Below are 13,138 nucleotides of genomic sequence, written 5' to 3'. Positions count from 1 at the left end.
TCAACCTGTGGCTTGTGACTCCTTTGACAAACCTCAATCTCCAAAAATATTTACATGACAACTCATAACAGTAGCAAAATTATAGTTATGGAGTAGCAACAAAAATCATTTTGTGTCTGGGGGTCACCACAACATGAAGAACTGTTAAAGGCTCACAGTGTTAGGAAGGTTGAGAACCGCTGCCCTAGATTGTGACTGAACAGCATTTGCTGAGCTTAAACTTCTCCTGTTATCTGAGAAGTATAATGAAAGGGCCTTTAATCCAGTTTTATTCTTTTTTGGTTCTTTGAATATTCCTGAATATTTATCTTAAATATAATTTCTTCTCCCTTTCCTATGAATGATGTACTCTATCGTGATTGGTCACTTTTTACATTTGTGATGGTCAGATGCAGAAAACTCTACCTTCCCTTTTTAAGGTGTGTGTTTGTGGGTGTGTGGTATGTGTGCATGTATGCATGTTTGAATGTGCATGCTGAAGTCTGAAGTTAACATTCAGTATCTTTCCCACTCATTCTCTACCGAATTTACTGAGGCAGGGTCTCCCTCAGAACCTGTAGTCCACCAATTCTGACATTAGAAAGCCAGATTGTAGTGGGGATGCCCTGTGTCTGCCTCTGCTACTATTCCTGCCTGGCATTTACTTGGGCTCTGAGGATCCCAATTCTGGAATCTTCACACTTGGATAGCAAGTGCTTTCTCCATGGAGCCATCTCCCAGGCCCCAAATTGTACCTTTTTTTAAGGGCTTTCATTCTCTTTCTACTGAGTAGCCATCAATATTCCTTAAAATATGCCAGGTTTTTGTTTTGTTTTGTTTTGAAGCAATGTAAAACTCAACTGACTTTGGGAAAGGACCAGTGTGGCTACTTCCCTGTCTACTGATTGATTTTTTTATATCCAACTAGAAGTTGAACCCCAAATTTGGAAAACTCTCTGTAGCTTAGCGCCACCCTGTTCTCTGTCTTTCTGCATTCTGTCTTTGTTCCTTCAGATCCGGCTGCCTTCCTCTTGCTTACCCTGTCTGCTCACAGTTGGTGACTGGCCCTCTGCATTGTGAGAGCTGTTGTGTCCCTCTGGAGTCTCTTTCCCCTGTAGGACCATTGAGTCACTTTCTTGTCTCAGCACTTGCCTGAGCCCAGACCTGTGCGTTTTTGCAAGGGTTACAATGAATCAGACTTCTATTTTCCCCCTGTATTTTCCCCCCAGTGAAATCCTGGGAGTATTTTTAAAACTCTGTGTTGCTTTAACATTTTAAGTTTATTTGTTCCTTTGGCTTAGTGCCATATTTTCTTTGCGAGAAGATGTCCTTTATTCTAGCTTGAAGTATTTATTCTTCATTATAGAATGGTTCTTGATAACCAAATGAGTTAACATACATGTGATAAGGATGATTTCCAAGAATGTGTCTGTATTGTCGTTTTTAAATGTCTTAACTAGTGAGACTAAACAGTAGGTCCTTGGTGTTGTGCTGTCTTCATGAGGGTGACCCTTCTTATAGTGAAATATCTGAACAGTTTTAACAGAAGTCTTCTCAGAGCCTATAAGATGGCAGGCCTATGGTTATAGTTTTACCCATGCTGGAGAGCAGGTGAATGAGACCTTGGATTCAACCTACACTCTGCTCACCAAAGTATAGTGTAGGATATCTCACGGGGCTCTGAGCCCACACCTGCTTTCACTATGCTTTGAGGTCAGGGATTACTGTTCTAGTGTCTCATTACTGGTCCAGAGAGGCAGGATGATCTGTGGAATACCCCACTGGTAAGAAGAGAGCTGGGGTGTTGACTAGAGTCTAGTGGTTTTCAACCAACACTCATAGCTTTTCTTGACTACTGGGCTTTCCTTCTCCAGGACCTGACACAGTGAAGCAAACACTCTTGGAATGAGTATCAGTTTTACTCTGAAATGTCATAAGCCAAGCTCTAATGTCTATAACAGCCTTTCCCAGTTACCATGCATCTTTCAAGCAACTCTAATAGTGAGATTTTTCATTATCAAAAATATGATAAACTTGGATTGCCGGACGGTGAATTTTGAACTTTGATTCCACTCCCGGATTTGGGAGGCTCTAAAGGGGACCATGATCACAATTTAACTTCAGTTGCAAAGTTCTGTGGTTTTACCTTAAAACTGAGGTGAAAGTCTGAAGAGGTATATTCTCAAGCAGGTGGAAAAGATTTTAAGTGCATTTCCCATAATTGGTTGATTATTGATAGCTAGCCACACAATTAAAGGCCTTTATACCATTGGTTATAGTTATTTTACATTGTAAAATAATTATATTCTTAACTCTACCAAGTCAAATAGCAACATACTCTGACTCTTCAGGAACTCCCATAACCTTCAGTGCTAATGAAGGGTGTCTCTAACCGCATGGATTGTATAAAGAGTCCATGGGATAACCTTCAGTGCTAATGAGGGTGTCTCTAACCACATGGATTGTATGAAGAGTCCACGGGATAACCTTCAGTGCTAATGAGGGTGTCTCTAACCACATGGATTGTATGAAGAGTCCATGGGATAACTTTCAGTGCTAATGAGGGTGTCTCTAACTGCATGGATTGTATGAAGAGTCCATGGTTCTTCAGTGACCTGACCTGAAGTACAGCCCCCATTAAGATAGGTGGAGAAGAAGAGTCTAAGACTTATTTTCTCCACTCTGTTTTCAGAAATCAAGGTCAAGTAGAGCTGTTTTTCCCTCTTTTGTCTTGTTTGCCTATGTCTAGTAGGCAGAGGTTTAGACTTGGTGAAGACTCTGGAGAGGAGGAAGTAGATGAGACAAAGGACAGACAGGGCTAGGAGTGCATTGACCCAGACCTGGCCCTCGGCCCTGGTATAACAACAGAAGTCCTTGAACTTGGCTCTGTCCTACACCAGACTGTATTTTCTAAACGGAGTCATGTAACCTAGCAGCACATACTGACCTCAGAATCTTAAGCCTGCGAGAAACCATAAAGGTCACTTGCTTTGCCCTCTGAGCATTCCTGAGAGATGACCCATCAGGCTCAGCTCCTACCAGAGAGGTCACTATCTCCCGTTAGGTAGGAACATTTACAGTGGGAAGATTGTCTGCATTGTGAGAGGAATCCTCTTTCCCAGTGATTTTGGGTCTTCAGGCCTGCTGAAAACTTTCGGCCTGCAATAGGCCTGTTTAGCATATCTCCACCTTGCCATCATGTCCATGTGTAGGCTTACCCATGCCCCGTTCTTCAGCTGGCCTTAACAGGAGGTTGCCTGAACACTCAGCTTGCCCTGTTCTAGTTGGATCCTAGCAAACATGTGGGGTTGGTGTCCCTTCACTAGCACTGAAGGATATGGGGGTTTTCTGAGGAGTTAGAGCATGTTGCTATTTGACTTGGTAGAGTTAAATACATACGTTTAACACTGGATTGCTTTATATAAGATGGATTCTGAAATGTTTGACAGTCTTTCTTTGGGAATGTGGTGATTAACTCCATGGGAGAAAGTCTGCTTAGTCTTCTTGTGTTTTTAACTTGTAAAAAACCACCCGGATTCCTGCATATGAATGTGGCTAGGGGAGGCTTATGTCCACTGTCCATATGAGTACATCCTGTTGAGAAGTAGAACTTCCCAGTCTTAGAGCAGAGCATCCCAACCTCATTCTATCCCATGTTATTCTCTCCACTGTGGCCCTTCGATGTGGGAGAAACATCCATTGGCCTAACTTTTTGCCCCCCTCTGGGTACTTCTGACTGCACTCAGATAAGACTCTTGGCATCCAGTGGCCTCTTGGGTAAAAAGCCTTGAGTGTGGCCACAGAGATCTTTCACGTCACTTTTCTTGCTACACACTGAAGCCTCTATTTTTAAACAGTTGATCGGACTGATAGAAAATGTTGTACCTTATAACCATGACTTCATCCCTCGTAGCTCATTCCTACCCCGTGTGGACCCAGTTTCGAGACAAGGCACACAGTTCCATGGTACCACCTACGCATCCCATTTATTCCATCAATTTGGATGGCTTGTGCTGCTCTTGGCTCTAGACCTGCAAAAACAAAGCCATGGGATAAAGCAGCTTGGATCATGTAATGAAAACCTTGTACCTTTTTGGAGGCCCAGTAGAGGGAAATGATTTATTTTTGCCCTACCAAATAAAACATTCTAGGAATCCAAGGTGAAAATTGGATTTTAACTGCTACTAACATTTTGAGCATATAAAATCGGCAAGTGTTGAGTGCTTCGCCTGATTAAGGGAAGAGCCCAGAGTCTGGTACAAGAATGAGCTGTGTGCAAAGTGGTTGGTGTCTCAAATAAGCCCAACCAATTTATGAAACTGGAAGAGCATGCTAAGCAGATGTTGGCAGCCAGGTTTCAGCAATGGAGCCCTCTGTGATTTTATTTGTTTCTTGTCTTATTCCTGGGTCATTGTCCCTTTCCTTTCCTGCTCCTAACCATGTTTTGGGTTTAAATTGTCTATGGTTAAGATCAAGGAGTTGGGCAACTATTTTGATTTGGATAATTTGTTTTCACCTTGATTCTTTCTCTTCTTTATGTGGTGTGTGTGTGTGTGTGTGTGTGTGTGTGTGTGTGTGTGTGTGTGTGCTTCCTGTCTTGGACCTGGAGCAGATCCAGATCTGGGATTAGAGCATTCCCACTCCATGCAGTGCCCACAGCTAGCAAAGAGCTACCTGCATACAGGCTTCCCGATCAGTGCACTGATTTATAACAGTCAAACAATGTTGTCTCAACCAACTGGGTAGCCTTCCTGCCTCTTTCAAGAAAAGCATGCCTATCTCATCCTGTCTGTGGAGTGACTTCTTACGAGTCATGGATGTGGTGACCTTGGCCTTGCTCACTTGCCCTAAGGTGCTATTTTATATATATATATATATATATATATATATATATATATATATATATATATATATATATTTAGGTTCTTCTCAAAAATAGACCAACTCAAAATGTCTTCAGGATTACCTTTTATTCCAGGGAAATCCATTTTTGTCCTAGTAATTCATTTCTTGTTGGTTATGGTACTTTGAAGTGGATGGTTAAACTAACCAGGTTGTTTCACAGAACACTCACAGTCCACTCCAAACCATTCATGTTTGAAGAATCTGCTCCCTGAAGAATCTGACCACTTGGATCTGATATGGGACATCTAGAATAAGGAACTTTCAGATGATGATGATGATGATGATGATGATGACGATATGATAATGATAAATGATAGTAATAGGAGTGATAGCTTACTTAGCACTAACACATGTCAGGCATAGTACTCCACATTGTACATGGATTTTACCTTTCAAGTTCATGACCATGTAGAAAGGGGCTATTATTTATTCCATGTTATGGATAAGAAAATTCATTTAACTGTGTGCGTATGGAGTCCTACAACCAGAATTCATACCCAGGTCTCTAGAGTGTCTCAGTTACTGTTTTAACCACCATCACATACTGCTTTTGGAACGCATATAACACTTGTCAAAATTATTAAAATCGTATAAAATCACGAAAGCCTAAGGCCATCAACACCATGCTACATCTAAAACTCTGTTATCCTAGCTGGCCTTCTCTGATGTGGTTTCGCTTTATGGATTGCGTATGTAGTTACTCAGAAGGAGGCATGCCTGGACCCAGCAGGAAGGAAACACTGTCCATGGAGGCTTGCCAGGTGGTGTCTACACCTTCTTGTTCTTCTTAGGGTCACCATTCGCTTTGACTTTCTGCATTATGACTGTCCTGGGGCATGTCTGCTAACTTCTGATGGGTTTTCCCATAGTAATTGCTCCTCCACTCAGCATTGTTGAGCACTTGAAATGTGCCGCGTGTGAGGATGGAAAAATAAGAAGTCTTTAATACATAAGCACTGGGCTGAAGTTGGTAGCCGTGGACCTGTGTAGAATCATCTTTGAAGTCAGGAAAATGAGGCACGATCTGAGGAGCCAGTGCTGATTCTCGTTTAGAAACAAAGTTGGAGGAAAGAAAAAAAGGTAATAGCATTCCAGAGAGAGAGAGAGAGAGAGAGAGAGAGAGAGAGAGAGAGAGAGAGAGAGAGAAATACAACATTCAAACAGACCTGAGTTCGGACAATGAAGGGTCCTTTGCCAAGCCTAAATAGATGCTCAGAGGTGGAAGGCAGTAAGATACTCCCTAAAGTGTCACAAGAGGGGACTTCTCTGTCCTGCCCGGGGATGTCAGACAATGTTGCTGGAGGTTGTTAGTTGGTAGAATTATGCGATCAAATTCCTTTTAGAAAAGATGACTCTGGAAACCATTTGAGAAATCTTCTTTGGCAAAGCAGAGAAACTCCTTAGATGCTCCCCATTTGTACACTAGACAAAGACGTTGGGGGTGTCTTATCCTGTGCAGCAGGGGAGTGAGAGTCAAGTAAGTCTCATTGCCTTCTGGTCCTTGGGTGATCTTGCAGGACAGGATCGATTTTCTAGGTAGTTCTAAGTAACTTCAGTCCCCTGCCTCAGGGCCATCTGATCTCCTGTGGTCGGTTAGGTGTCTCACCTGACCTTGAGATTGACAATGTGGAACTGTAGTTCTAAGGGTATCCATTCTGCCTACTTGGGCTTGTCTTGATTAAAATTACCAGCCCCTTCCTAGCTTGGTTGATCTCCCTGGAGCATTAGTCTCTGCCAGAACTGATCTGGCTCAGCCTATAGCCATCTCTTATATTGCCCCTTCTTGATCCTCCTCAGGTTTGGTGATTCCTCCCTTGCCTACTTCCCAGTTGATTCTATAGTTTTCTGGCTACCGATTTCAGTCCAGTACACATGTCCACCTTTTTTGTATCCCGGTTCTCAGGACGTATTACAAGTGCTCAATAAATACAGAGCAAAGGAACAGTGAAAGAACAAGCCAGCGAGGGAATGCTTGAACAAGCAATTGCTGTGGGGATACCCGAAAGCTGACATATATTCCCCAGGTGAGGGGACAGGGTGTAGTCAGGGAAAATCCAGGCAAGTGGTAAAAACCAGAAGCCCTGTATGTGGACCTGTGCCGCTGCTTCGGATATACGTAAGATTTTAAAAATGCAAAGGCGTTCGTATGTGGAAATGTGCTTGTTCGCTTCTGCGTTGTATCGACTCTGTCCTAGTCTTTGGCCTCCAAGTTTTATAGCCGTTCTTTCCCTCTGTAATTTGCACGGTATCGAGGGAACTGTTTATAAAGTGACTGTGAAGCACCCCAGCTCTGGGGCTGAGCATCCTGCACTCAGTTAACCTCTGCATTTCACACCTCATTGCAGTGTGGCAAAGCACTCCCTGGCCTTTCCAAGCAAGAGGACTGCTGTGGGACAGTGGGGACCTCCTGGGGCTTTAACAAATGCCAGAAATGCCCCAAGAAGCCATGTAAGTGACATGTCATCATTCCTTTGCTGGTTAATGGAGCATACCTCTTTTTCCTACCATGACTCTTAACGATGAGTCTCCAAGACCTTCAGAGAAATCTCTGGCTGCATTCCAGAAGGTAGTGCTACAGCCTGCATTTCTAGAAATATTGCAAGACTATTAAAACTTTTATATCAGTTCTTTTTTTAAAATATGCACAGCTATCAGTGGCCTTCTGCAGTTTAATTTCTTATGTTGGGGAGGTACTGTGAAGAGTTGATGAGCACAGTCAGCTCTTCTGACCCTGGGAAATAGATGGCTTTTAAGATGGGGAACAAGTCTTTCAAACCCTATTTTAAAAAAGTCAGTACAGTTACTATTTATTAGGTGAGATTCCTTAAATGGAAATTTCGTGAGTAGCCACAACTTAGGCTACAGATTTCATTCGGTTACACCTCTGCCTTTCATGAAAAAAAGCTCAGATGAGGAATTGACTTACTGACTTGCAATAAAGAAATGTGTAATCATGGAGTCCAGTCTTTTGCCTCCCTTTTCTTAGCACTCCTGCTGTGCTGACCCAGTCTTCAGTGGCTGTAATACCAACATGCTGTGATTTTCCCATCGGAGTGTTTTGTGGAAACTGCTACTTGAATAAATCCAAGTTCACGCCATTCCATTCCCTTCTTCTCTACAACAGATTCTAGCTTTAGTTTTTGAATGTATCATTCACTCCTGCTGACATTTCTAAGAAGCACTTCTTAGAAGGATGACACTTGTTTTAGGTCAAGTTTTCTTACACTTCTGTTTTTGCCAAAATGTGACACCCCCACACACACCTTCATCAGTCTTTGTCTCATAGAGCTGAAGACTTTTATAATTGCCCCCCCTTATTCTCATTTGCTTCAATCAGATGATTTTTATTTATTCATCTTAAGTAATGGTTAATTAGATTAACAGTCTCAGTTGTCTTCAACCCTTTTTAAGATTTATTCATTTTATTCTTTATGTATGAGTGTCTTGCTTACATGCACATTTGTGTACCCCACTTGTGTCTTATACCCCACAAGGTCAGGAGAGGGTGTCAGATCTCCTGGAAGCAGAGTTGTGCATGGTGTGAGCCATCATGTAGATGTTTCTTAGAGGACTCATTGATAGAAACTTCTGCTAAGGTTTGTGAAAGTTAGTTCTTCATTGAAGAGGGGGAAAAATCACATGCGCTATTCAATAGTGAAAGAACAGATTTTTTTCAAGATGACTGAATAATGATTAGCAGTATAGATTTCCAGATAGCTGGGTGAATGTTGACCCCACCTTACTTGAAGACCCATTTGCCTAAATCATCTTGGTTATCTGACTGAAGGGATCTCTGGGATCTATGTGCAATTATTTAAAGGACATGGCTTTTAGAGTTGGGGTGACAGGAACTTGACTGCCACTGTTGTCATTTGCTGTTGATTCTGAGGAGTCATTAACCAGGAATCTGCATCTAAATTGTCAAAAACACATTGTCATCTGTTTTGGGAGCCATGCACCCTTCATTTGCCCTGTGACTTTGTCTAGTAATGTTGTGGGTGGTGACATATTTCCCACCGTTAGGTCTAAGGATGAGTCTGAGAAGAGATCCTCTAACTTGGGTTTTGGTCTAAGTATATATCTTAGTATAAGATACTTTTCCCATCTCCCCCCTTGTTTTCTTTCCCCATTTGCTTGCTTCTTTGTGTCTTTTCTACAAATCTTAGCTATTTCTATTTCTTCTCTTTTCTAAATTCCAAAGGAGCCCAGAGTGACAGATGTCAGGGGTCAGAGGCTAAGGGGTCCCTATCACCCCCCCTCTTTTAATTCCTAAGGCCATCCCTGACCTCCAGTCATTTATATCTGGCATTGCATCATCTGGGAGTGAGTTCGCTGCTTTCTATGGTGTTATTAGCTCCACAGTTCAGTCTTGATGGTGAGTTCAGTTGAATGGGAAAGGACAAAGTTACTCTTTTAACCAAATGTCGGTGAAAGTAAGTCCATAGGTTGACTCATTTGATGTATGAATTGAAGAGATCTCTTTGGTTCCGGGGCAGTGGCCATGATGAATGAAGCGAACTCTAACATCTTGGCATTTTTTTTTTTTCTGCTTGTACTGTCTAGAGTGACTCACCCCCGAGAAGCACAGTCAAGGTCACATTCTTCTTAATAACTTTCCTCCCCTTGGTTGGTACTACTCTCTAAATCACAGAGAAGACTTCCATTGGCCGCTACATATGATAGTTTTTGGTTCCATGCCCTTGTTTTTTTCTTTTTCCACCCAAAATAGTTTAAACTTCAACTTTCAAGTGGCTTTTATTTAATGAAGTTTTTTGTTTAGCCACATACAAAACCCTTTCATTGGTGATAATTTTTTTCTGCTATGAAAGCTTAATTTTAAATCTGTAAATGATTTCATTAGCTAGTCTGTCATCCATTAGCAATGTGCTCAGTGCGAACAAGTCTCTTGCCTTCATACAGTTTGAGGAGAAAATTAACATCGAATCATAAGCAGAGGACAACTTTGAGGGATGATCTGGCCTGGCTCTTGAAGAGACTGTTGAATATGATTGTTTTGTCTTTGAAGGACTCCCAGCTGAGGTCCCAGTTTCTGTAGGCACCCATGTCAGCGTCTTCATTATATGGGACAACAGTGGACGGGAGGCCAACCGATGAATGGAGCAACTTCCGCAAGTCAGCTTTTCCCCCACGTTTAACCCTCCATTCTCTGAAACAAATCACTGCAGAGGAATGCGTCTTGTGATAGGAAGACTTAATCACTAATTGGGAGATAATACGAAACAGTCTTATGATTCTGTTAACACAATAAAGATTTGCTGGCAACTTCCTAGGACTACAGTTATTGCAAAATAGGAAGTAGACTGAAAACAGGCCGGGGGTGGAAGCAGTTGTAGAGTTCTTTATTGGTATCAATAGCTTGGAAACAATAAGTCTGTTGTATTGGTGCCATAAATGGTACCACATCTAGCAGTTTCAGACCATCCGAATTTAAACTGCGCATATAATGAAGGTTTTTCCCCTCACTTACAGCCTACCATGGATATACTCAAATGATGGAATGCCTCCAAGGATATAAGCGTGTTAACAACACATTCTGTCAAGGTAAGACTTCCTGAAGTTACTGACGTGGTCTTGATGGGTGTCTTGGCACTTGGGAACCGTGAGTTGTTCTCCCACATGATGTCCCTGGGTTCAGCATGGTACAGTCACATGGAGGGTGGATGACTTCTTGCTCTTTCCATGTCTCTAAGGGCATACTGATGCTTAATGTGTGATTGGTAAAGTTGCCTCCTAACTCTCTAATGCTTCTGGAACTCTTGCCTTTTGTTAACTTGTGGCAAAAACCTGCAGGAGTGTGGATGGCACTGAGCAGACCCTGGGTCCCCACGCTGGCCATGTCATATGGATGAGTGGGTACCCGTACCTGTACCCACTTGGCAGAGGTACTTCACTGATGACTCATCGTTTGCAACAGAATTCCCCTTCCTCCTCCCATGAATATATTGCTGCTCCTCTCAAATTATGAAAGAACTAAATATGACCATGAACCTCTGTCCCCTAGGCAGTCAGAAAAGCTAGGGAGTTCAATGAGAGATGCCCTGAGTACTTTTGCTTCATTTCCTTAGCTCACTAGGGGAGCTGTATGTGTAGGGATTACCTCATAATTCATCTAGTCTTGGTCCTGTGAGTGAAGAAACTAAAGCCATGCTGAAAGGTTAAGCATCTCTTGTGTGGCTGAGTAGAGCCGAAACCATATCTTAATTTGACCAGTGCCTACTTTAGTATTCAATATCATCAAGTTTTGATTTAGTTACTTGGTGGGATCACTGCCAAGAGTGCTCAGGCAGAGCAAGGATGTCTTCCTACTGCCTAGTCCTGAAATTATTTCTTTATGTTGTGGCTTAAGAATTTGCTTTCAAGTTTGTTTTCTGGGTAGATTTTGATTGGCCCCAACTAAGATCCCAGCCTTACTGATTCATGAACTCAGAATCTAGCGCTCATGACAGATTAAAAATAGTATGAGTGAAGAAAGGGTTTATTATGATTGATAAGAGAGTTATTATTGGTTTGTTTTTTTACTGGGGGAAGTACCAATGGCTTAGGGATAAAACTAAGATGTTTTTGGTGATTCTTGATAAACTCTAAGACCAGTGTCCAGAACCTTATAAAGTGGTAAACGAATAACTAATTTCCTTCTTTCTTTTTTTTCTTTTCTTTTCTTTCTTTCTTTTTTTTTTTTTTTTTGAAATATAAGGAGCAGGCTGGCCTTAAACTTGAATTTTCTTAACAATTAGTTAATTTTATTCTAATAACTGCTTATTTTATCCCAGTCATTTCTCTGGTACGATATGTTTATTCAGCAATATCTGTTCTTCCCGCAAATGTCTTTGTGAAGTATGTGATGTTATGTATGTATTGCGGATGGAGACACTGGGGTCCATAGAGGTTAGATAATTGTTCAGTACAGGTATCAAACTAAGTGGACTGAACCTAGCGAGTTCTACCACATACTGGGCTGTACACAAAGATCCTGCCTGGATTTAAAAAAAGAAAAGAAAAGTATAGGTGAAACTTTGCCATTATTTTAAGAGGTTGGAGAATCTTCAGGAGATGCTTGTGCATTTTGTGTCTTCCTCTGTTGGCATGGCCGAGGGATCTTTAGCCAGTGTGGTGCATGCTGAGCGAATCCTCTGATGGTTGGTTAGTAACCCCAAATCCTGGCTCATGATGGTCTCAGGAGGAGGCCTGCAAAGCAGCATTATGCTTTCTGGCAAGGATTCTGGATGGAAGTATCACAGAACATTCTATTTCATGGTGCCTCAAGAAGGCATTGCTAAATTACACTACAGAGAAGCTGGACTCATGAAACAATGTGATTTCATTCAGCATAATCTATTGTAATTACTATTGAGAGCAAGGCTTCATTTCCCTCCCTTTGTCATATTATTAGTTGGCAAGATGAAATAGGACTTTCTTGAATTACGTATGCACACTCGGGTTTCCTAGAGCCTTGAAGCTTTTTGATTTTGTTATCCCCAACAGAAATTCAAAAGGAACCCATTAAGCATCTAATTGCTTGTGCCTCCCACATTGTCCTCTCACTCTCTAGTCCTCTCTGTTTACAAAGCACATTGAAAATTAAAGTGATTAATAACTAGAGTAACATTATTCCCTTCAGTTCCCGAAGCAGCTTTTACCAATGTGCGCTGAATAACAAAGAACCGACTGCGCACATGTTAACTTGAGAAGCTTTCAAATCGTGACCCTTAAGGATTTTTTTTCCCTCTCTCCTCTCTAGTGAGTCAGTAATTATCTTTTCAAGAGAATGATTTATTGCACATCCCCACACATGCCGCTCTGAAAGTTGCCCCTCTCTCCTTAGCGAGATGGAATTGGCATAACCTGCTTCATCTATCATAGCAAGCAATTCGGCTGGGTTTCCTGGTGGACCTAGAGTGACGTTCTTCATCTGTCATTTGGTTATTTTGCCAGTGGTTTGATATAGAAGGAGAAATAAATGAAATAGTGCTGTCTTGAAGTAGTAGTAGGAACGCCTACTTTTTGATTGCATTATCAAATGCTAGACACTTCCTCTCTTCCAGTAGTGTCTTCACTCCCCATCACCCAATCATGAGATAAGAGTATTTAAAAATACAGAATGTAGTGGGGATGTGGCTCAGATGGTCATGTGGTTGCCTGGCATCTTTGAAGCCATGAGTTCGGACCTCAGCACCGTTAAACTGGGCATGATGGCAACATCTGTAATCTCAGCACTTAGGAACTAGGGGTAGAA

At 41.9% G+C, this 13,138-nt stretch overlaps 1 protein-coding gene across 2 annotated transcripts in view; it reads left to right on the top strand.

Annotated features, from left to right (window-relative positions):
• The window catches only part of Ltbp1 (latent transforming growth factor beta binding protein 1), a 392,973-nt gene that overhangs the window by 237,965 nt on the left and 141,870 nt on the right, over positions 1 to 13,138 (top strand). For both annotated transcript variants that reach the window (XM_059248705.1, XM_059248704.1), the window contains exons 8-9: positions 7,230 to 7,332; positions 10,375 to 10,446. In XM_059248705.1, coding sequence (XP_059104688.1) covers positions 7,230 to 7,332; positions 10,375 to 10,446 — 175 coding nt within the window. The remainder of the gene's footprint in view (positions 1 to 7,229; positions 7,333 to 10,374; positions 10,447 to 13,138) is intronic.

The sequence above is a fragment of the Peromyscus eremicus genome, chromosome 22 (assembly GCF_949786415.1).
Source record: "Peromyscus eremicus chromosome 22, PerEre_H2_v1, whole genome shotgun sequence".
NCBI classification, from domain to species: domain Eukaryota; kingdom Metazoa; phylum Chordata; class Mammalia; order Rodentia; family Cricetidae; genus Peromyscus; species Peromyscus eremicus.
Note: the sequence above shows the minus strand (reverse complement) of the source record. Positions and strands in the feature narration are given on the sequence as shown.